The sequence below is a fragment of the Diadema antillarum genome, unplaced genomic scaffold (assembly GCF_040938485.1).
Source record: "Diadema antillarum isolate AM-2024a unplaced genomic scaffold, OU_Dant_1.0 seq00001216_RagTag, whole genome shotgun sequence".
Lineage (NCBI taxonomy): Eukaryota > Metazoa > Echinodermata > Echinoidea > Diadematoida > Diadematidae > Diadema > Diadema antillarum.
Genome location: NW_027272008.1, coordinates 973,685 through 1,000,250, shown reverse-complemented (window position 1 = coordinate 1,000,250; position 26,566 = coordinate 973,685). Strand labels below are relative to the sequence as shown.

The following is a 26,566-nucleotide window of genomic DNA, read 5'->3' as shown; positions in this document are numbered from 1 at the left end:
ATTATGCATTACATCCTCTTCCTTCCAAGCTAAGGATGGAAATCAGTAGTGCAGAAGAATTATCCAAGGAGCAAACTTCTTTGCTGGCTTCATTCATTGTTACTGGAGCATCTCTTGTATCCCGTTTATACTGCAGCCAAAATTTGGAGCCTCCTCAAACCATCTCAAAAACCCTTTCGTAAGAAGTGATCGCTTGTGTATTCATACTGTTCGCACAGCCTGCCCATAGCAGGCTCTGGCTGGCTCCGTTTTCATGGCAACCGACGTGCCCCTCCAATAAACAGCACAGGCTTTTGAATTTCTTATGTAACCACAAAAGTGATAGAGCACGAGAGTGTGCAAGTTGTGCAGTATTTATTAGCGGCAGTCGGTCGTAACAGCTGGTTTTTTAGACTTCCGGGTCAACAAAAAGCCGCTTCTTGGAATCTGTGGTGTTTATACTGCAGCCGAGGCTCTTCGAAGCAGCTACAGGAGGCTCTGAAACCACCCCTCAGGTGATATCAGAACCTGAACAGAACGGATCTCCTTTTTCGTATTCTGTCTGTTCATACCGAGCTGGCATGGTGCTCGAGGCTGTGCTGCTTGAGGAGGCCTCAGAACTCACTTTTTGCTTACAGGTTTGTAGTATAAATGGGATATAAAAGTTTACATGGAGTAAACAGTTTACATGGAGTAAACATCAGCAAGTATTTACCCATCGACAATGCAGTGGCGAGAGTGTGCATATGTTTTTGCACAGTGGGGGTGGCTAACAGTTGTCATACAGTTAGATCTAATCTTACAATGCAGGAGATGTACATATTTACATTATCCCCCCCCCCCCCAACTGTAATCTTTTTAAAGGTGATAAATACCATCAGATTCATACAGCATGCAGCCGAATATTTCAGCTCATTTCATACTGCTACAAAGTTCATTCGATCAAAGAGAAACAATTATCCTCCTAAAAATAGGTATCATTTCATATCATGAAATATCACACCCAAAGCATTGTACATTGAATGTCTTACTTTCTAAACCACTCTCCATTGCAATGCCCTAGTGTAATTTCCGCTTTTGATATGTTTGAAGAGTATGATAAAACTTTTTTTTTCAGGAAACAGCCACTATAATGTTTAGTTTTCCTTGTTTATTTTATGGTTGACTCCATACAAGTGTATGCACCTTGCAATATCACTGATCCAGTGCAGGGTGATGATTTGTAAAAAAATTATTGAATAAATGAATAAACAAATAAATAAATAAATAAATAAATAAATAGATAAATAAATACATACATACATACATAAATACATCATAAATAGATATTAAAAACAAAATATGTGTGGATCAGGCCTCAGTCTAATGGGTTCTCAGTGTTAATCTGAAGCAGTGAACTAATAAGATCTAATTTACGTCTTTTCAACAGTTGGGTGTAAATGTCAAACAGATGTAATCCTTCTTAATGCCAATTTAGGGTTCCACAGGACCTTCATAGCTGAAGGTGGCACTGGAAAATACAATTTGTAACCTCAACTTAGTGACCTTTGACACCTACTTTGATCTTCCATTCCCAATTTTCACATCTACATAATTTGTCATTCATTTTTTTTTAACATCTTATCAAATAACTTTCAATATGATCCTACTGTTCTACCTCCAAACATTTAGCACTTATAGCTTAAACTACTGCTCTATGCATTACATCCCCCTACCAAATTGCATTGCCGCTGAACATTCCTACGGGAGTTGTTGCTCAAAAATGACTTTATCAAAACTTCCCTTCACTCTTCACTTTGAGGAATTTCAAGCCCCAAATCTAATCAGTATGTATACACCTCAAGTAGCATACCTGCACTAAGTATTAAGAAAATCAACCAAACATTTTCCTCCTACAGGGTTGTAGTTGCAATAACAAGAGACCCGCGGGTCTAGCGCTCACCTGAGTATCGCAAGTTCACTTTTCACGCAGTCACTAATCTAAATTATTCACAGCTCTACCAAAATTTGACCAGGCATTCTCAAGTACAACTGTAGAAGATGAAAATGTACAATAAGGGCCCAAATCTTTTAAGATTCCTTAATTTGGGGGGATTGGGGCCCCCTGGGGCCCTCTGGGTGGGGCATGGAGCCCATTTTGATAAATTGAGATCCTAACCCCCTAGGGATGCTACCTGCCAAGTTTGATGAAAATCCATCATGAGGTTTTCAGGAAGAAGATGAAAATGTACAATTTAGGCTCAGGTGAGCTAAAAAGATCTGGGAGAGACAAACAGACAGATGGACAGACAGACAACCAAACAACACACCTTTGTCTCTCTTCAGAGCAGAGGTATAATCAAGTGATAGATTACAAATATAAATCAACCTATCCAAACTGCTTAAAAAGAAAGTAAAAGCAGTTACCACAAATGGCAATTAATCACCAAGTGCAAAGTTGCAGAGCCCTAAATGCCAAGACCAGAAGGAAAGCATGCTTTGATGAATGCCAGTATTTTTTCACATTATTTTTGTGTGTGTGTGTGTGACTGCAGATACCAAACAGAAACAAGTACAGAACAGCACAGCATATAAAGTTCAAGCTTCATTTCATCATTTCAGAAAGTGAAAATATTTGTTTTATCTGTTGTACTATGTATTTGTAGACTGCGACCCGAGCTTGAAAAAATATGTCGAATATTTGATACGTTTGACATATGAGATCATGAGACTCACAAATAGGACATCTTCAGTACATCACCTCTAGTTGACAAATTTGTTTCAATGGCAAGCTTGTGTTCATGTACCCTGTCCCTCTTGTTTTCTACATTAAAGATTCATGTTATTTTGATCACATCAGCGTTTGTTCTGGTCATGCTCCTATAAAGAGTTTCCTTTCATGAAACGTGTGGATATTTGGCATGTACCAAAGGGATAAGAAAAGAAAACAAAGGTGTAACTAGCACTGCTGTTTTCATGAGGAAGGAAGAGATAAAAAAGCTGTGTCCTGGCTGGAACAACAGAAACATAAAAATGAGCCACGCATTTTAGAAGGAAATTGAAAGGACAATTCTGTACCAGAAATGACTTGATTTCCAAAAGAGAAAAACAATTTACAAGCATAGCAATGGATTTTTTTTTTTTAATGAAAATTGGGTTGAAAACGAGGACAAATTGAAAAAGTTTAAAGATTAGCTAATTTGTACTAGCGATTGTGATCTGTTCAGCATGTGTGTTACCGTCACTCATCAGGTTCATGGGAAACTGTTCCTGTCCAGTATCAATCTGCAATTCTTTACTTCAAACAGCTACAGTGTAAAATCAACATCAGGCACCAGAGCATATATATCCCAGAGTCTTCAGCCTTATATGCGAAGTAGAGTATATTATTATAGTAACTGCGCAGTATAAATGTCCTTTATAATTATTATCGTTATAATCTATGTCCGCATTACATCATTCCAGAGAAATCCTGCCAACTTTGAGATGAACATCATAAGTTGAATGGCGTTTTCCACTAATATTGACAAGTTTTTCTTTGTTCTTTTCTTTCTCAAAATGAATACAGAGATTGGATGATAATGACAGGCATCAGAAATTCATCTATTCCACCCCTTCACAGTTAAAGACCCTGTTTACCTTTGGGAGCAGTGATTTTAAAAATGTTCAAGATATCACATTTGATGCATATTATGTGTACATGTAGGTCAGTTGCATCACAAAACATCCTTCCATATAAAATGTTGGCAATAAAGCCTAATATATAAGGAGATATCACTATTTTTATCAATAAACCATAACTGTAGACGGTTTAGTCTGGAAACATTTTTATCATAACTATTGTTCACATTTTGTATATTTAACAATACTTAACATCGATTAAATAAAATTCAGATTTTTACATGAGTGTTTCTATCCCTAACTCGAATTTTAGAACTATTTGAAGCACTAATGCTATGTTTTTGTTTCATCTGCAAATGGTAAATTATGCCTTTGACACTGCAGAAAATTCTTGGAAGGAAAGGTCTTTGTTTATAGCGACCGGCCGCCTCGTCTGAATGTTTTATCATTGCCACCCCGTGCGTCAGTCATTCAACTGAACTAGATCTGCTCTCTCTACCACGTAAACTGTATCAATCCCTCGACTCCATCACTGCCAAGACACATGCTAGACAGGGCATTGAAGTATACATGAGATATATGCGGACTGATTAAAAGGTGCAGGTGTGGTACCCACTGCGCCGCAATTCATCACCCGAGGTCTCCCGAATACAAATATCAAGGGGAGAATGTAGTCTAGCCCAGTTCCATGGTATTACGAGGGATATCAGTATTACATGTATGATTCCACATAAAAAAATCCACGATTTGGGGATGCTTTCCAGGATTTCCCTTTGTATGGGAGAATCAGTGAAGAAAAAAAGTTATTTCGCTCAAATCACTTCATTTTTCTTATTGACCAAACTTAAATGTATCTTACATGTACTACTCTTAAATAATAAATTCTATATGGTATCCCCCACTATGTAGTTGCTGGTCTACAAGCCCCTTTGACATATTTAGCAAATCAAAGTAAATCACATATCACTGCTTTAACACAACTTTAAAGTTGCGTTCACGATGTTATGCTTACACACAAAATAAAATGTTTATGTCCGATGATACAATGAATGGAAGATGCCTCAAGCTATTAGAGAAAACATGTAATGGAACACTTTTTTTCTTTTTTTCTACAAATGGAGAAAATGTGATCTAGAATTTCACACTTGCCAATTACAAGCCCATTTCTATCTCTCTCACTATGGCAACCTTCAAGAATTTCAAGAATAACGAGGTGGGGGGGGGGGGGACCTGTGAGAGACAGCTAGTGGCCGTCTCTTGTGGCCAAAAGCCGGTAGGGTGGGGTGGGGCAGGGGGGTACTTACTGCATCACCGCCCGATGCGAACGAGATACCTTGCATCTGATGATTGGCAATGGGCTGTGTCAAGAGAAGCAAGAGAACAAAAACGTTGCAGCCAATTAATGACATCGTGGTGTAAAATCTTGGGGGAAAAAAAGAGAGAGACGTTGCAGACAGAGATTATTTTGACAGCTCAAAAAGACCTTCAAAGAGAGACAAATGGATGAATATTATTTCACAGAAACTAGGGAGACAAGATGACAAGATGATTGAAGTGCTAGGGGAGAGAACACAACTTTCTTTCAAAGAGACAACTAGAGACTATAAAAACAATGTTATCTCATCCAAGTCCGAGAAAAAAATTTCTGTGGTTGAATGTTGTATCTTCTGTTATCATTATTATTGTTGCTGTTGTTATTTTATTGTAATAACTATAGTATCATTATATCATTATCATTATTATTATTATTATTATTAGTAGTAGTAGTAGTAGTAGTAGTAGTGGTAATAATAGTAGTAGTAGTAGTAGTAGTAGTAGTAGTAGTAGTAGCAGTAGCAATAGTATCATCATTGCTATCATTCCTTGATAATATTTCATCAGGTAGAATAAAAGCTTGGTCTTGGTCTCATTTTTATCATATACCACTGGTAATTTCAGTTGCACAATCATTTATTAGTAGATATTAGTAATCTATAACTGATCCTTAAATGGATAACATAGTTTTAAAAAAACATAAAGTCATCATTTCTGCCTGGCAAATAGGCAACTTTGTTACCTTTTTCCTCTGTGCAGATTTAATACTGTAATGAAATTTTCGCGACTTGCCACTGGCATTCAAAGCATATTGTGAAGGCAACAACTTTCGCGTGCATTTTAATTTCGCGAATGTTGCCGCTGGCGAAATTCACGAAATTAAAATGTAAGCGAACATTCGTTTTACAGTAAATGTGCCAAGTAGGCCCTACTATCTACTACAACCGTAATCTACTTCCAATAAAAGATATCAGAGTTGGGAACTGCAGATTTTAAACAAAGACAAGACAGTAATTTCTGCCTTCATTCTACCCCAAGACTTGATGGGTCAGTATGAAAACAGGACAAAACATAACAAAGTTTGGGCAAGAATATCTCACTGTCAAGATACTGTGTGTGTCTACTGGTCACTAAATAATTCAGCCCTGTAATTCGTCAACATATGGACGATCTGTCGGCAGGAATAATTACTCCCAAGACCGGGAGAAATCCCGGGGCTGTCAGTGTGCATATCGCATTTCCCGCTGAGGCCCCAAGCGTGATACCCAGACCACTAATGGACACACAAATTCAAACGACTGGGTCGGTCATTCAATACCAGGCATTAAATGAAAGAGGAGCATGCATGTGTCTTAATGCAAAATAATGGAAGAACGACCTTTAAGTCACAAAGCCTACTTTTCCCTCTATAAGATTAGGTTCATTACTGGCAGCATATGCTCTTTATCCGTATTTAGAAACCACTCTCTGTGTTTATGAGTTTTACTCTCAAAACATTCGTGCCCTCTCAAATTCCTGACTTTTTTATGCAGTTCCACTCAATAATTGGCCTTTACTTACAGTAGAATGGGTTATTTTTCACCAGAAGTATTAACAATGCCAGTTTGTTACTTTTTCGCTGGGATACAGTAATTGTTAACCCAATGTTATACAGAGAAAAGAAAAAAATATTATTTAGGTAACATGAAGATGCTACAGTAGGAACATTAGGCCTACTATAAACAAACAGAATTTCAACCTCTTTTTAATGATACTTCCTGAAAAAAAAAAAGATGTACCGAACATCTCCATGACCATGTACAACGCTGCACACTGGCACTGGTCCAACGGTCCAGGACCAGTAAAAAGCACTGTCGGACCAATAACTTTTCAGGAATTGGCCGGTAAAAAATGGAAAAACTGGGTGCCTACTAGTCCGACAAACAGGTCGGACCAGTAGAAAAAATGGGTTAGTGTGCAGCCCTGCCATATAACATTTGTATCGATATATTTCCAATTTGATGGAGTGACAACAGTCATAAGTCAGTTAGCAGGAAAATATGGTCACATGATATAAGCCATTACCCTTTCAAGAGCATAATGAGATGGGAAACATAAGAGGTCACAGAAATACAATTATCCATAATCACGAGGACATTACAACTAATCAAAGTTGTTTTCAATGGTAGATGAGAGCCACACTCTCAATAGTATGACACAAAAACATGCTAGCCGATCCCTATACCGATAACTGATTACAACGTATATAATAACTTCTCAAGACCGGCATCACAACCTGACTAGAAGCTATGAGGACACTAATGCTCATTAGTAAAAAGTGTCCGGCCGGCCAGTGAGTCACACTCATATGTCTCATTACGCTTAATAATGATCATGGATTTGAAATCTGCAGGCCGGCTGTGCCGCAAATTGGGAGACGGGGGTTAGAGAAGTAATTGGTCCTATTCATTCAAGGAAACCACAAAGGATTTTAGTTCTTCAAGCTATTATCTTGTTAACCAAGAGATGTGGGCTTCCATCACACACTGCACTTTGTTCTGTTGATGTGATTATTTCTACCGTCTTAAAATTTGTGTTCAATCCTGATAGAGAGCGTCCCCTTCATTTACTGTTGAAAGGAAAGTTTTCTCTGGGAGCAAATTGTCTCAAATAAAGGTAACAGCAGTAGATTTAAAATGAATTTCACTAGAAAAAGAGTCAGGATGAATAACTCAGACATAAAAAAGTTTTAATATTTGAATTTCTGTATATGGAATGGAATGGGAAGAAATGGAATGGAACAATTTTATTAACAAACTTCACAGCCCAAGGGCTGAATTGTATCTGAATTGCAATGATAGAAAGTATATATACACAAAATAAATTACATAAGGAAACACGTTCAGAAATACCGTCCAACAGATAACTACCATGAAGAGAATGAAAATTAAAATAAGAAATTATACACATTGAAATCTGATAAAAAATAAAGATGACTGAATTGTCGGAGAATACAATCTATACCAAACTTAAACAACGTTAAAAAGGTGTCTGTTCAAAATCTTTTTAACCCGTTGAAGACGAATCCCAAGTATACTCGGGCAGGTGTTTATAAGAAATGCGTATTGTAGCAATATCAACCCGTCCTTGACGGATTAATAGATGCAGTGACCTTTGAACCTTTAACTTTGCCAGAGCTTTCAATTTCATCTTCTGTTTTGCCACAATCGTGCAAAATAGCATAAAATATACCAATATTTATATGACAAGACGACAGATTTTTTTCCCTTTTTTTATCCAGAGATTCATCAACATTACCTTTCCCGTTTCTTTTATTCTGATGTTGATACTTGATGTAGATATCGTGAGGTTAACGTTGGCTCCCCCGAAGAGAATGTTGGGATTCTCGCCGACAATTTTGGAAATGTTCTTGTTTGCCTGCAAAACAAGTACAAAGACGGAAAAGACACAAATTATGAATCTATGTGCTCTCAGTCAAACATAAATACAAATTTTTACTAGTGTCTGGTATGAAACACTTTTTAGTATCAAAGACAGAGAGGATTAGATCCTGGGATCGTAAAAAAAGAAAAATAATAATAAATAAATAAATAAATAAATAAATAAGTTCAACAAATTTCAATCTCACCCATTCAAGGCAGGAGACAGTCTGAATCTTAGGTGCATTACATTAGAGTTATTTACTCTGACAAATACACCTACAAATCCCTCTACTCTGCACCTTTGACCTTGAAGTGACCCCCCCCCCCCCAAAAAAAAAAAAAAAAATGTTAAAAGCAATTGCTTATGTTGCTACTCTCATAAGTTGACTAACATGGGCTTTATCACAGAGAGTTAGATATATGATTTGCTATACCATAACCTGGTGCACTGTCATACCCTGGGTTAGTGTTTTTAAAGATGTACAGTTATGCATTTCTATCCGTATCAGGGCAATTAACCCCCCCCCCCCCCCAACCCCCAAATACTGCTTAGTGGTAAGGTTAAGGTTAGAGTAAAGATTACGGTTAGGGTTAGGTTTAGGGTTAGAGTTTGGGTTAGGGTTAGGATTAGGTTCAGGATTAGGATCAGGGTTAGGGTCAGGGGAAGGGTCTGGGGTAATTGCCCTAGACACATTTCTATCATGGCAGACACTATAGCAACTGCTGACAACACTTCAAATGCAAATTTATCCCTATTATAAAATGATGTATTAAATGTTTTTTATAATAATGATGACTTTTTTCCAGAATTTTTATCATAATTTTGGAAGGTAATTCAGAAAGAGATACTGTCAATCAATGAACTCAGCCCACGGTTACGTAAATATTTTTGTCTGTGGACTACTAGTAATATCATGCATAGTGCAGTGGTACTGGTGCTGCTGCTGTTGAGTGCTGTTGCTGAGCTGCAGATGCATGCTCTGCCTATGCCACCACTATAGCAGCTGAGCATTTGCTTTATACCGTGATAGGTTCCTACTGTAATTTTGAAAAAAAAAAGGAAGATTAAATTACAGGATTAATTAGATGTTTTAGCATTCATTCATCCATTGTGTTAAGATCATTAATATGATAAAATCTTTTTGCACAAAGCACTAAAAATCATTGTCACCTATTTTTGGGTGACCCCGGGTATAATGCTAAAAAAGAATAGAGGCAAGAGATAATAATCAATGAAAAAAAAATGGTGAATTTCTTGTTGTAAATGTGGAGCGGAGGCCCACTCGATTACACTTCTCTGCCCGCCTGAAGCATGCATCCCAAAACGATGCCGAAGAAACCAGGGATCTGTTCTTGGTGCAATAATAATGTGTCCGAACACACAAGAGCTTAATGCACATGATAGTAGACGCACTCAAGCTGACATGCCCATATTTAATGTGTGTGTGTGTGAATGGTGGTCGAAACTGAACAAGAGATGTAATTTTTCATCTCTTTTCTCTCAGAGATGCAAGGCAAAAAAAAAAAAAAAAATTAGACGAATCGTCTAGAGGGAGGTAGAAGTAATTAGAAAGGAGAAGACATATCTCACAGAGGGGAACAGCTCCAGAAGAGTGTAATCCTGCAACATATAGAAAGATCATGTGTTTTCACACGACACTGAGTTGACACATCAGAAAGGGAAGAGTACCTGTAAATGGTGGGTTAGGGGTTAAAAGGTCGGGTAGATAGTCTGGGACCCAGACCATATCATTTGGACGTAACTCAGGAGGAACACTTTTTCTGTCTTCTTATTTTTCGACATCCATAGGGTCTGGTTGATGGAAAACAGCATCTTTGTCTGTAAAGGACATACAGGTGGGTGATTATCCTGGTAACAGATAAAACAAATCAAATGCAGTTTTTATGTAATTTGCAAAGTTTTTCAACTGTTAAAAGGCAGCATGTGTAAAAAATGGAGATAAAGAGAGAGAGGAAAAGAGAGTGATGTTACCAGCAAGACAGCTGCTTTCTTTACAACAATATAATGCATAATTATCCCAAAATAGTAAACTGGATAAACTACTAAATAAATACTAGAAAACAAATCATTAGAATGCATTTCATGTAAGCAATGTTTTACGATTACAGCTCAAGATACAGCAATGCTGCAAAAAGAGAATGCGATCAGAAGTTATTGTACAAAACAAATGCATAGAGACCCCTGCAATAAGCTCAGAGCAATGGTCGATGAACTATAAAGACAAACTGAAATATATCGCATCCTGTCTAGGATACACATACGATTTGCCGAATATGGACGTAAAAAAGCAAAGAAAATATCCTTCTGAAAGAAAATCTTGAAACCCAATCTATGGTATAATAAGGAGCATTTAATAAATATGTAAGCACCTTTTTATTGTATGTGCATACACTTCTGCAGGAAATGATGGAAGTTAAAGGGTGTGTACAGTTCTGGTCGAGGTGAGGATTTAGCTTGTAACGCTTTGCGAGATATTCAGAAACCAGTCTATGAGATGTCAAAGAGCATGCAATTCTAAGGGGTATCAAAAGTTTATTTGATGAAAATCGGTTTTGAAATGGCTGAGATATCCAAAAATAAGGTGAAACAAGGAGATCCTAATAAAAGGCCTGGCCTGTCGTCTTTTATTATCACTTTTTTGGCTATCTCAGCGATTTGAAAACCAATTTTCATCAAATAAACGTTGAATCCTTCTTAGAATTACATGCTCTTTCATATTTCATAAGAGGTTTCTCATTATCTTACTTACGAATGTTCAAAACATGAATTCCAACCTCAACCAGTACTGTACAGTCCCTTTAACATAATGCACAGGGTGTGTGTGACAATCATGCCACTATCTGACAAGCTGAATCTGGACTTTCCATGGATACACAAGGCAGCAAGGTCTATCGAGTCAGTTCATGAAAAGCTGCAAAATGCATCTATATACGTGTTTTTGCAAACTAACACAGTGGATTTACAGTAATATTTCAATACAAATTTTGCTTTTAAATTCAACAGGAACCAAGGATACATGTATGTACGAACCAGGCAAGAAAATCATAATCTGCCTTGCCAGTATGATATTTGGGGAATTACAGATGAAATGTGAGCATAATCACTTTTTTTTTTCTCTCTCTCTCTCTCTTTGCAAGGGGGAAAACTTCAAATGGATTATCGCAAGATTCACAGTCACAGCTCCCAGGCTAATTGTGCCACTTTGCGAAAATGCCAGAGGAATATCAAAACTTGCACATATAAATTCCTTTTTTATTGTATTAAATGCTCTACAGCCCTCTAGCAGCTTCAAAAGAATTTTTAGGTCAAATAAAGCTGTCAAGAATAATATCAACCGCTTCAAATGACAGAGGACACAATGAAATTTGGAGTAGGTCAATTTCATTACAGCGAAAATCCCTCCATTAGAGTTTACTTTCAAGTCCTTTCCAATCTAAATTGAGATGTGCAGATTTGGTGAATGACATTTGAAAAGCTAATTGAGGTGCAATATATCAAACTGAGAGATGAACAGCAGAAACCATAAGGTAAACTTTCACTTCCATTCTTGGTTGGTACAAAGGGGATAGACAACGTACTGGGTTAGAATGGTTGACACACTCGTGGGAAATGACGGGTATGACAGGAATTTACATGCGTCCAGTCACCCCGCAGGGCACGATACGAGACATGGCACGGACCGTTTCATAGTCATTATTGTGTTTAAATGCACCTACAGTTGTATGTAGCACCGATACTATCAACAAGCACTCTGTCACAATGAATACTGGACTCTCACAGACTCTCAACAGATTCTCAAAGTCCTGCTAACACTATGAAGTACTCTGGATGGCTCGACAATTCAGTAACCACTTCCACTTTCATATCCTCAACTTGTGTCCTCTGAAATGGATTATCATCTAATTCACTGAGAATGAATTAAAACATTAGCTATTTCTCATTTCACTTTATCTTAAAGCAACTTAACAATAGCCTGAAAATGAAATTTTTGCAATTTTGCAGACCATTTTTAGTATTTTAAACCATGAGGGTATGTGCAATGGTTAAAGTGAGAAGAATCTGCATTAGGGATTTCCTTAAAATGACTGACGTCAAATCTATAGTGACAGATTCCACAAGTTGACTCTCTTTCGATACTTACAATTAAAGCTAACACGCCGTCCTGTAGAAACCTTTCCAAAAGATTTACCTTAATTTGACAAATCAAAATCATTGATATAAAGACAGCGATACCATCTTCATGATGAATTTAGTACAACAGATGAAGAAAAAAGTGCTTTTCCACAAGTCACAATGACTGACATCTGCACAACCCTAATAAAACATGCTGATGCAGAAAAGTACAGATTAAAAAAGAATATATATATCATAAAATTCTATCATGCATATTACAATCTTCAAACTTTCAAACAACACAAATTATGATATTTCACATGCAATACCGTATACGCCATATATGTCACAGGACTTTTATTTTCGTGAATTTAGCAAGTCAGGTGCTGATCGTGATTTGAACATCTGGCGGATATATTGACTCTGATTCTGACATGAATGCGACGTGCATGCATGCATTTCCTTGTTCATTACTGTAAGGCTACTCCATGATCGCAATTCAACCTCTTGCAGAATTGATGGTAAGTCTTGATTCGCGAAATACTAGACTCATCAAATGTATAGTGTATACAGTATTGTGAATTTGATAAAATGGTATACAGTATCACTGATGAATTTGGGAATCCATTTCAAAAGAAAATCACAAGATTCCATCATCTTTGATCGCCCAACCAAAGAGACATTACATAATATATTTAAAGCATATAAATGTACAGTTCAGCCATGTGTTAGTATCAACTTTAATAGATACAAAGACCAACATTCACTTGCCAAACTATGAAATTTATTCATTTTTTTTTTTTTTTTTTTTGGAGGTGGGGGGGGGGGGGGGGGTAGAACCAATGAAATTTGATGTCACTCATGCATTCTGCCCATTTCCAAACCCAGGAAGCCTTTAAAACCTTTTGATGTGGGCATCTCAGCTCCTAATTACTTTTTGGAGTTCTGCTTGAACTTGTATGACTTATCACCACAAAACATGACAGACCTTGTTTGAAAGACCATGCAAAGTCCTTTTATATTTGAAGTACCTATATCTACATTTATCTACATGTACATTTTTCTTGTTTTCATTAATCTTCATTCTGATGTGGAACTAAAAGAAAGTAGCTCAAAAATAACAGGAACACTAATTTGAAAATTTGACTAAACACTGAAATGAAAAAGCCTATTAAAACACACATGCCTCCCAGTACGATTAAAAAAAGTATGTAAGGATGACAGAATTTACCTTTTTCTTTCTGCTGTACTTGAAGCCTGCAGCATCACATACCCTGAAGATGGCTTCTCTGACAAAAACAAACAGAAGGTTAAGAAAGTTTATTACATGTACTACATAAAGACTGCATTATTTGTGGGATAAAGGCAATTTCTCTTTCTTAGAATATGATATCATTTATACATGTGGATACTGGCAAAATTTGATCTCCAAATATGATGGCCATCTGTCATGAAATTGTGCTCAAGACAGATAGATGCTCATAACAGCATTTGATACAGAAAAATTATAATTGTTTTGGCAGACCCTTTATGATGCGGGGTGCAAAATTGTTGCAACATTGAATATTTGAACTGAAAGGGGCATGACACCAGTAGGATTTCCTTCACTTTAAACTCTGAGTGGCTCACTTTATAATTCTTTGCATGTTTCCATGGATAAACATATCCTGTCACACAATTTTTTGTATCATAATCTTTTTAAAATATTAACCCATTGAGGAAAAGTGGCAAGAATACTCGGGCAGGTGTCTATGGGAAATGCATGTTATAGCAAAATCAGTCCATCCTCAATGGGTTAAATGGAGCTCAGAGGCTTTTTTTTTTTTTAGGTGTTGTGCGAAGCACGTCTTCACTAGATGTTAAAATTTACATTTTTGTAAATACATTGACTGTTTACAAATAAATCCTGAAAATTAAATTCTTCTGCTAACTAGTGCAAAACATAATATTGTCCTTGGCTGAATAACTTCAAAATACAATGATCAGTCAGAGACATATTACTGTAGGATTAGAGACTGGAGCATAAATGCATTTGAACAAAAAATTCTGGACATTTCAAGATTTTTATATATAAGCTATAGGGCAAGTTGTGAGTTGATGACTTCATTGACTCTATAGCTGCATAATTATATTGACTGTTCAAGAACTGTCATGTGAAAATTAGTGAAACTTTCCAATTTTCATAAGTGCCCTAATTTTCATCCAATTTTCATCAAAATTTCACTGTTGTGCTTGTAAAATCTAGCTCTTTCTTGTCGCCTTACGGTAACTGGTCTGGAATTCTCCTTGAAGAAAATTGGAGGGCTGTTTTTCAGAAAGCATATTCAGTCAATGCAAATCTTGAAGAAAATCTCCATACATCAGTGGGTAAGTTGTGTGTAAAAATGTCAAGGCTTCATCTACTCTGCATAGTGACCTCTTCAATATTACAATGTAATGAAAAGACATGGAGCTTCAAAAATCCATTTACTGCTGGGCAAGCAAAATGAACAGACACTTGTCTGTCCAAGAATTATTGGGCCCTTGAGTGAATAACCACTTGGGCATGTGGGCATACAATGTAAATACCATTTCTTGCAATGCCATGATATGTGGTTGGGACTGCATTGTGATATCATTGTTTCCCACAATTACATAAAACTCTCACCATAATTTATATATTCTGTTCATCCATGATTGATGACATTTCCAAAATTCTGTTTGTCTGACTTTATTGACTGTATATCCAACAAAACTAACTGGAAAATGAGAGGTGATGGCAAAAATCACTTCAAAGCAGATGTATGTTGTATACATAACATAAACTTTGTATGTGGTAGCAACTACTATGTATTATCATCATTTCACAGTATCAAGCTAAACTTTAACCATAATACCCATCTTACGTTCCAATTGAAATTTCTGCAAAGTTTACAAGTTTACATGTGATATTGCTCTATCAAGCAAAACTACAACCGTAACTTTAAAATGGAGTCGAACTGCACTTTAAGGTTCCCAGACTGAACTTGGCTGGGTGTCTTTCTGAAAGACCCCAAGACCAGTGCACTGCATGGGCAGAGGTCAACAAACTTGGGGACCACACCCAGAATCATGGGTCATGTTACAGGATCTAGGCTGACAGTGTCAAAGTAGAAGCTTGCTAGAAGTACGTCGGCTCACATTTAGTATAGAGCCACAGTACAACACACACAGGTGAGCGAGATGGTTGACTGCTTATATCTCACTTCACAATGGATGAGCAAATATTACTATTGTCACTAGAAACTGTATGCACCAAATCAAACTAAAATTGCAGAGTATGCTATCCAGCCTGACTTTAAATGTAGCATGAAGTGAGCAGAACTAAAGCCTAACTGGTACAAGGAAGTGAAAGAAAAACAAAATAGGAAACACAGTAATATACTACAGTACGCGCAATAGAAAACGCCCGACGAAAGTGCGTCCAAATTTCGTCCCAACGCTTTTTTCGTTGTTGATTTCGTCGGGGACGTTTTCAACGCTTTTTGCGTCCAGACTTCATGGACGGATTTTGGACGAATTCAACGAATTCAACGAAATCCCCGAACGCTTTTCCGAAGCTGTGGACACTTTCAACGCTTTCGACGCTTTCAACCCTTTCAACGCTTTCAACCCTCTGTACACATCACACACACAGCTACACTGTATACAAAGTTAGCTCGAATCGCGAATCGCTAGCTCTCCCTTCGTCGAAGTTGTCTAGGTTTCCCGTCCATTTCTCTCATTTTCTCTCTTTTGCTTTCGTATCATTGTATCCCTTTCTTTTCAGAGTACAATCATACTTCTGAGAGTTTAGTTTTCTCATTTTTATTAAGTGATTACCTTGTTTGCAACAATTTGGGGTGAGTTTTTGTTCGAGTGTTTGTTGAGTTTTTCGATTGAACGATTTGTCGATTATCTTCGTGTGTGCGAGGACATCGTACCCACTCGTTTGTTTCCGTGTAAGTATTTTTACCGTAAAGTGTCTTCATCGTTCGTCTTCACGCATCGGGTTTTCACCTAGTTTTCCTCATCGTAGTTTTCCACATCCATTTTTTTTTTCCGGTGCAAGATACTCTGTGTATTTTCTGCTACGGTAAAATGCCATCGTCGATAGTTTTTGTGTATTCATCGTAGTTTTCCACCTCCATTTCATTTTTGTGTGCCAGATGTGTAGCTAGGTCTGCGATGTCTGAATTTGTTACAGGTTTGTTTTGAGAGGGATTTTGAGGGTTTCGCGGTGGATGAGATTGACTGGAATGATAGTGATAATAATAATGATTCTACTATCTAGTGGTGTTGATATACGAGCTCTTTTGATGATGCAATTTATTTCGTGTGACCGACCATCATGACGTTGGCGATGACGAGTACGAAACGAGTAGCCTACACATGTACAATGTAGGCCTGTAAGACGAGAGTGACACTGACGACATGGCCTGGCCCTGGTGGCGGTTTTAGTGTTGGCTCGCTCGATCGTGCACTGGAGTGGTCTAGAGACCTGCATTTTATTTTTTCATTTAATTGTATCCTTTTGCCTTTTTCACTCTGGTTTACTGCTACCAAAATTTATGTCTCTGAAGAAACTCAACCAGAAGTTAGACAATATGTTTGCACATCAAGCCCAAGTCTGTCAATTGCGATGTTCCTACTCCTTTTTAACTCGAAATCCCATTTTCTTTGCTCATTTTTCTACTGATAAATTATTTAGAACTGTACTGCATTTCTGATGAATTGCTTTTGTGTTATATCAAGAGCCTGCTGAGTAGGTGTTTCATTCTATCCTTTCAATTATCTTTCTATCACTTTCTTCTTTGACCCTGGATGGAAAAGAAAAACCCTATCTTGCCATGTAAAGACAGAACACATACCATCATGAAATATCATGACATTACTAAAGTAATAAAAGAAATAGGAAAGCGATGAAAATTCTTGTTTGTAAAATCATAAATCAAAGGTGATTTCATATGAACCAGCTCTTTGAAACGTATTTAATTTGCCTATTGATACTTGCTTTGCAAGTACACTGTATACGTTTTCTCTCCCATGGACTTTGTGTCCCCCCTTTTTTATGTGCTTTAATGATTATTATTCTAGTTTGTTTTGTCAATATCATCATTATTGCTGTATCATTATTACCATACTTTGATATGGTTAATTGCATTTGTTGATTGACTCTCACTTTCATTTCGTTGCCTCCTCTTGGTACTTGTGCAGATCCTTTCTAGGGCTTGCTGTTTGCTCACCCCCCCCCCCCCCCCTTTGCTGTTGCTATTTCACTCTTTACCTTTCTTTATCTCTCTGTTGTTCCTTATCTTGTTTGATGTTGCCTCCATATTCATCCTTTTCCTTCAATGGTTGCCCCCTGGCCCTCACGACTATTACTAACCTTCCCCTGCCTTTTGTCTGTCCATCCTCCTGCTCTAATCCCCCTCCCTTTACCTGTTGGGCTCCTTGCCCATGACATCCTACCCTCTCCTTTTGTTTTCTTTGTTTCGTGTCCCTTGCCTGTTCCTGACTGTTCTTGTTGTGTGAAGTCGCTTTACATGTATGTGGTTGCTTTTTCTGCCTATTTGCCATTTTGCTTCTGACGAAGATTCTGTTATGATCGAAAGCTTAGGTCCCTTTTGACTCTATCCTAAAAACATTCATGTACACTCCCAAAACTTGCTGGGCTGTAGTAATGGAAACTTCATTATCTAGCATGGGAGGGGGAATGCTTTCATTTTCTCAAGAGAGCATTTGTGTGAGAGAATGCAAAACTTGATTGAGTGTTGCCAAGTTGTTTTCAAGCTTCTTCATTTTATTTGATCTGAAGCATAATCACTTTCGTAAGTACATGTACAGTATTACGATTTCTTCTCCCCTGACTGTAATCGGAAAGTTCGCCATAACGATGATCGCTAATGTGTTTGGATGTGCCGATATGGGAAACACGTGGTTCAAAGGAATGCACCATGTGCTACTGCAAGTTTAATGGATAGAATGCGCCATAGGCTTAGTTACGGTAAACAGTTTACGTTCGATGCGAATGATTATTACGTCTTTCAGGATCGAGGAATAATACACACAAAACATGCAAACAAACAAATCCACGAACGAGTGTTGATAACCAAAATTCATATAATGAAAAGTAATAGGCAGTTTTGATGAGCGTGAAATTAATTGTCATAATTTTGCTGTTTAATCGGGTGGTGGCTGCATCACATAGGACATCGCAGTGAATTTGTCTAGGCATATGAGACATTTCATATATTTCTGTGATTGCATTTTTGAGTGATTAATCATTTCCTTTTAACAGTTCGGGAACATATAAATGCATTGTACTTAGATCAAGTACACAATAATCGACGGTTCGATGTATGCGCCTAAAGAAAGGCGAAAGAATCAGAACATCTTTGCAATGATTCCTTTAACTCAACTCATCAGCGAGTTCTTCGATCGATATTTATAGACCAGTGCGCGCATTCTTTCGACTGGCACCTGGGGTCTGGCACGCACCTGGTTTTGTGGAAATTTCCACAAAGGGAGAGGGTGGGGTTTTTCCAATCCCAAGAGACCGCATTACACCAGAAGACAATCTCGTCGCTTCTATTATTTTCCGTCACTTGTGTTTCCCCCTTATTCTTTGCTAATAATGAACATTTAGGTTGAACTTGATGATGGTTGTTCACACGTGGTTCCTTTTGTTGTGAGGTGTAGGTATTTTCTTTTTTATCATTCTTGGGAGGGGAAAGAAGAGTAAAAGAGGAAAAACTCATTTAAATAAACGAAGGGCACGTACGCTCAGCATGCACAGCAAGCCGTCTTTTACATCAGCATCGTTGATTATCATCACCATCATCAGGCATCACTCCGATAATTTTGTCCTTTTCTTATAAACATTTAGAAACACGATCACCATCACTCGAGATAAACACGTAGCAGTGGCAGATCCAGAGGGGGCGCATGAGGCGCACGCCCCCTTTATTTATCGTTAAAAGAAAAGAAAAAAAAAAAAGTGAAACCCGGAAGTGGCACCAGAAATATTACAGAATTCCTGGATCCGCCCCTGCCTGTACGAAAATAAATGACAACAAACAAAGTATCAACAACCTCCCCGACAACTACATAAACATTACCACAGAGCACACCGAAGCGGCTGGGATCAAACACCCTTCGAAATACTGCAGCAAAGCGGGAAATCGCCGTTACTAAAATGCATATGTACACAGTGCGAGGCAATTGAAAGAATTACCTTTAAATATTTCAGAATATAAAGGGAACAAATTAAGTGATATGAAACGAAAGAAATCGTATACCAAACGAGAGGTATGAGAAACGACCTCCAATATTATAGGCCCTTAGCCGCAGCATATCAACAAACAGGAGTAGGCACACGGAATATGCGTGTTTGGGATTCCTCCCTTCTATATTTCTTTCCTGAACTACTAGTATTCCCAATGCCCGAATAAAATAATGACTAGTTTGTTACTCTGATTTCTTCTTCTGAGATAAGGAAGTTCGTTCATCCGAAAACGAAAGGATTGACACTCCGAAAGTTTGCTAATCGGACAATGCCCCCCCCCCCAAAAAAAAAAAAAACAGCCCACAAAATGCTCGTTAATCAAATTATTGGTTAATAATAGTGAAAAGACGATAATAATGATAATAATAATAATAATAATAATAATAATATAACAAAAGACAGAAATAAAACAATATATGGCCCTATAGCAATTACCCGCAGCATGATTACATTTTCGAATCAACAAACATGGATAGGCACAAGGAATATGCGTGTTTCGGATTCGAAATAACGCCGTAACCATCGGAATAGCGCACCCGTTTTCTTTTTAGGAATAATGAACACCAAGGAAATGAATAAATTATTTCAAACTATAAGAATCCAACGTAATTCTTGCCTTAATGATTTTCCTCCCTTCTATATTTCTTTCCTGAACTATTCCCAATGCCCGAATAAAATAATGACTAGTTTGTTACTCTGAAAGTGGTGTTGTGAGTAAAGGAAGTTCGTTTATCCGAAAACGAAAGGATTGACACTCCGAAGGTTTGCTAATCGAACAATGACAAAAAAAAAAAAAAAAAAAATAATAGATTTTATTTTCACACTAGGTACGAACGTCTGCAAGGTGTAGGGAATTTGCGTGTTACGGAACATTTTATCAGTTTCGCATCAGCGAACTTTACGTGGGTACTACAAAAATGCCTCCCCCCTATAAAAAAAAAAGTATTACACCAACACTTGAGCATAACAACAAACAAGAAAGCTAACAAACAAATAAACAACTTAAGATTTAATCTCATTTAGCTGCTTTGAATATTTCACGTTCCGTCTGTATATTATACTTCTTTTCAGAATTATCTCTCGCTTCCCGCTTCACAACTAGGAAATAAACGATGTCATACTACAAGTATATAAGAATTAAACGTATTGTCTTGCTCTAATATAGAATTCATTATTCCAAAAGTTCGTTTATCCGTGAATACAAAAGGCTCGATACTACAGTACTACGAAGGTTTGCTTATCCGACAATAACGCACCTACCCAATCATAAACATTCGTGCATTTTCGGATTATGAATCATAATATAATTTGACTATCACATAAATTTTTACGAACATCAGTCTATACTAGTATTTCGTGTAGGGAAGTCGCGTGTATCTGAACGTTTCATTTTCGTACTAACGAACCTTTATATGGGTGCATGGGTACAACGAACATGACCCTCACCCCCCCCCCCCAAAAAAAAGAAAGAAAGAAAGAAAGAAAGAAAGAGCTTAGTCAAACTAAGAATCAGTCAGAATTAGTCGCTTTGAAAATTCCACGTACCGTCTGAATTATCTCTCTGTCCAATAAAGAAATAAACGATATGAAACTAAGAATTAAACTTATTGTCTTGTTTTAAATATATTTTTTTTTTTGCTTTTCTGATTCAATAAAAAAACGGGCAATGTAACGCGCAATTGCTGAAGAAAGAAAATATATTTAATGACCAAATAACGGCGAACAAATCCTTCTAATTTCTTTTTTCCTCTTTTGGGGGTTAATTTTCTTTCTAATACTCAAATGGATTTTACGTACACGCAATTTTAGTGAAACCATTTTCTTTTTGGTCGGCATTCTACGATAAGGTTCCTGTGGGTTCCCGCTCGCCAAAATTGCGTGATTTCTCTTAAATACTGTGAACCCGAATGATCTCTGATTGGTAATTTAGTCTATTTCATGATCAACAGTTGTTTATTTTCTGCTTGTAAAAAAAAAAAAAAAAAAACCCACCACGTGAACTACTCCCAACTCGTACTAGTACATCGTACATATCTCTGTTTCGTTCAGCCAGTCTCACCTGCCTGGTTCAGCCCACAGAACGTGGTTCAGGCGAGCGAGCCATGCCATAGCAATGGCGACGCACACACGGCGCACTCGCCTTTCCCACCACGTGCACTTTCCCTGGTTAATACGGTTACATGCAGCGTAGCCAGCAGCATGAAATGTGATGTGATGTATCAGGTGACTTACGAAATGCAGTGATAACGGTACCGTACTTACAGCTAGGGTAAGGGAAACTAAAACTTTTACAAATTGCTTCAATGAAAACGGCATCGATATATGTATACATGTTACCATTTTAATATTATCATGTGTATCAGGTGAATTCCACACCTGTCTACAGTTCTCATTCCGACCGCTGTGCTACTTGCTGAGTCTTGCAGTGTGATTCTTGCCGGCTGGCTAGTGGATGTGGCCACTACACACACGTGTATTCCATGTGCGCCTTGGATCACGGACGCTTCTAACGAAATTTGGACGAAACTGCCGAGCTCCGAACACGCATTTTCCGAACGAGCAACGCATTTGCCGAACGGAATTGAGCGGGCGGTCGTGCGTGAAATGCGTCCACAAAGCGTCCACAAAGCGTCAGAATCGTTGCTACTGGATCGATAACGAAAGTTCGTCCAAATTTCGTCCAGATTTCGTTGCTACTGGATCGATAACGAACTTTCGTTGGAAAACGAAATTGACGGAGGCGTTTCTTATTGCGCGTACTGTACGTGAAATATCACATTATTTCTCAAACTGCATATCTGTTCACTTCAGTTACATAGCATTTTCGAATCCCGAAAGGTTCTATTTTCCAAGGACAGGAAGAACATGCTTACCCAAACATCGAGATTAAGTAGTACATGTACACGTGTAGGTCTTTTTTAGGACCATACTCACAGCTAAGAAAGAATACATGGTGTGCCATGAAACCAACTATCAGTAAATATTACAGATAGTACTTAATTATTTATTCTATTTCATTCATTTCAATAATGGTTTAAAAGACAACTACAACGGCAGCCCACAGGTTGAACCGAGGAAGCTTACACACAGTGACAAAACATATCGATATTCTATGCAATTTGCTTGTAAAATAAGTAACATTTTAAAACAGCATAATTTCACATATGATATTAAACAGGATTACACATGTACATTTTACAACTCAATTCACAAAATACAGATGTAACATCAAAAAGAAAAATTACACCCCTTGAATGTGCCATTACAATGAGTATCTCTTTTTTGTAACAAATATTCCAAGGTGTCAGAGCTGAGTTAACATTTGCAAACTCCATCTCTGAGGGGGCTGAAAAATATCAGTAGATCAGTACTGTCATTGCAGGCTCATAGCCATTTGATTTCTTTCTTGATGGCCACATACAATAAACTCAAACTCAACTGAATTACACAAGTCCAGAAATCTACTTCAGAGACAGCATATTATTATTTTCAGAGAAAAAAAAAAAGAAGAAATATGGTAATGTACAAACTTTATTGTTAAATTCAGAGCAGTTCCATGAAAATTATACACAAAGAGCATTTTTTTATATTGCATAAAGTGTATGCATCCCGTAATGCATTGACAACATTCTCTGTGCTGTTTTTTTTTTTTTGCCTCATTCATGATCAATTGTTACATAATAATGACAACTTATGTCTGTTGTTTACTGCTATATTTTACTATTTCTCAGACTTGTATTAAGTACAAAAACAATCTAATTTGCAAAATTATCAAAGTGCATCTAACAGTTCATAGAAAATGGCCCAACATGAAAAAAAAAAAACTAATCAATGCAAAAATGTTCACTATCACAGTAACATTAATAAGTAACCTTCCACAAGGTGCCCCACAGAATATGGTAGAATTCATCATCAAATTTAATGTTTTGGATATTATGATCCATATCTCATTAAAAAGCAGCTATTGTCATACCATCAGTAATTTCCCAAAAACAGCAGGAAGCTATAGAGTGTTAATAATGGCCATGATGAAAGCAAGTAACTTCCTTATACACAGCTGTACTTTGTATACCACTTTTAATGCTGAAACTGCAGGGCCAATTGTTTAAAGGGAAAGTTGATGAGATTCTTGTAAGATTCCCTCCCCTCCCCACCCCTCCCCTCCCCTCCCCTCCCATAACATTTCCTTTTTGTGCACCACTTTTATACAAAGGGTGTAGGGGGAGGAGTTTGATATAATTTGTGATATACAGTATGTCCCCCCCAAAAAAAAAAAAAAAAAAAAAAAAATGACAATCGGATTTTTGCCTTGATAACTTCCAATATGATCACACTGTCTGAATGCTATTTCAGGCTCTAAAAATATTTTTGCAGAAAACCCCATTCAATTTGGGTAAGTGGTCACAAAGAAATGTGAATCATTGTGAAGCATGTCGTGGATGTGATTCTTCCCAGTATACATGTAGCACTTGGATGCTCTTAAAACTGCATATTAATGTGTGAACACAATGGACAGAACTTGGAGGGAAGGGATTCCTAACATGTTCTACAAAAATCCTAATTTCTCTTTGACCACTAAAGCGATTTGGAAGGGGTTTTCTGCAAGATGTGGGTAATAAGTTATAGTTTCATACCCTGAAATTGTATTTGGATTCATTCTCTATTTTTAAAGTTATCATTGCGGAGGGTCCCATTGTAATTTTGGAGGGACATATGGTCCCTCCTGCATATCATCACCATCCACCACACATTCTGCCACTGCATATTTTGTGCAACCTGGAGCTCTCCATAAGCACATTGTGTCCACGGAGTACAGCTGTACTCCACCGCACATGACTGGACTGGCTACTACTACATGGTGATCCAGCCATCACAATGATGTCAGTAATTAAACATGTATGTGTGACTATGTGTGTGTGTGTGTGTGTGTGTGTGTGTGTGACTCCAGACATCAATGACAACTGTCACTCTAGGGGCGCAAACGGAACACTTCATCGGCAAATCGAGGAATATCTTGACCCACTCAAACCATTTGATTTTATGAAAACACGTGGTTCCCAACAGGCTCCTGCTTAGCACAAGTGTCCCAGAACAACATGCTCATGTCGATGTCACAGTTAGTGTCCTTCATGACTTCAAAGAACAAGTCTCCAAAAATGGGACAAAGACAAAAAATAATGATACTAGTAATGCTACTATCCGTAAATCCTGTTTATGATATGTACTGTACTTTTGTCATAATCAAAACTTGCTTTTAAAAAAAGCAAACTTTTCTTTGAAAAAAAGACACACAGGAATATTTAAGTTACAAAAAGCCTATGAGACTATCCATTTCTTGGGATAACAAAATATCAATGAAAACAAAAAGCATTTCCACAATAACAAGAAAGAGTTTATACAGCGCCACTACATACACTATATTATCTTTCTTTATAAGTATAGAATTGCATGGACTATCAACAGGGGAATATGATCTTGCAATAACTGTTCACACGCAAAATCGAGGCAGCGCAGGTATGCTCAAACTCCACTGTTGCCTTTCTTCAAACTACTGCAGAGAATTCAGTTCTTGATTGTGCAGTGAACATTTCTACATCAATAGCCCTGCTGATATCTGCTTCAGAAACTGGCTAAAAAATATCCATTACTGCCAATGCTTTTAGCTTTTCAATGCCAGCTATCCTGCTCACACCCGAAAAGAACAACTTTCAACAAGTTAAACGCAAAAAGAAACAATACATTCACAAATTATCACTAAATCAGATATATCTCACTAAAAGTTGAAATTCAAGGACAGGATTACATTGAATGTCCAACTGTACATTCAAATTTCTGGTACACTACTGTGTACATTCAAATTTCAGGTACACTATTGTAGACAGTTCACTCACATTGTATAATGCATGTAACATAACTACAATGTATGTACAATAAATACACCATGAATGTTCTACTCACATCCTACAATGCAGACATTTATTGGATATTTTGAACAGTACTTTCCTACATTGTACCTTACACAATGTTAGCCATCTTTGAAAACAATGTTAAAATTGATATCACTGGTGTTTATAGTGTATCAAGCCATCCTAGGGCCTGCAAATCTCCCATCAGTGTTAAAGGCCATATGGAACAGGAACACATGTGATCTCTTTGTGCAATAAGATGCTATCACACTCACAGTCAGTCTCACGGTACTGCATCACCCTAATTGATTCACAAAGAAATAGCCTTGTATTTCCTATTCCATTCTCCTTCCGCACCTTCAATTAAACAGCATCAATGTAATTTGGATGCAGAAACAGAGAAGTTGGAAGGAGAGGAAATAGGACAGAAACATAATGAAAGTCTTGTGTATGCAAAGCAATCGTGAGTGCATTAGAGATGCCCTCATTTACATTTCTTGGGCCTCACAATCCGCTCGGATTGCAAGAGCAGACATAGGATGCTGTGTAGTGCATGATGCCAGTTGCGCAATCTTATCCGGCGCTAGAAGTTGCAAAGTGCAATGCATTTGGTTGGGATACATAAGAGATGTAGGTACAATCACAATGTAGGTAGGTACTGTACTGCATAAAAACATTTGCAATCTTGCTGCCACACTGCTCTGTCTGTGATAAGCAGCAATTTGGTAGACATTTGCCAAAGTGCCTAAATCTTATTCCCATTCATTAGCAATCATTTCTAACCAAATTTACATAGTATTACCCTACATATTATTAGCATTATTGTTTAATCTATGTATTTCCATTTAATGCTACAGTTCCATCCAGTTTTAAACTTGACACCAACTCTTCACCTAATTGAGCCTGATGATTTACCCAAGGATAT

The 26,566-nt window shown here is 37.4% G+C and overlaps 1 protein-coding gene across 1 annotated transcript in view; it reads right to left on the bottom strand.

Moving 5' to 3' along the window:
- Positions 1-26,566, bottom strand: part of LOC139744880 (SHC-transforming protein 1-like) — a 128,385-nt gene that overhangs the window by 59,609 nt on the left and 42,210 nt on the right. Inside the window, exons 4-6 of the mRNA XM_071655290.1 lie at positions 13,682-13,739; positions 8,191-8,310; positions 4,884-4,937 (exon numbers count right to left, since the gene is read on the bottom strand). Coding sequence (XP_071511391.1) covers positions 4,884-4,937; positions 8,191-8,310; positions 13,682-13,739 — 232 coding nt within the window. The remainder of the gene's footprint in view (positions 1-4,883; positions 4,938-8,190; positions 8,311-13,681; positions 13,740-26,566) is intronic.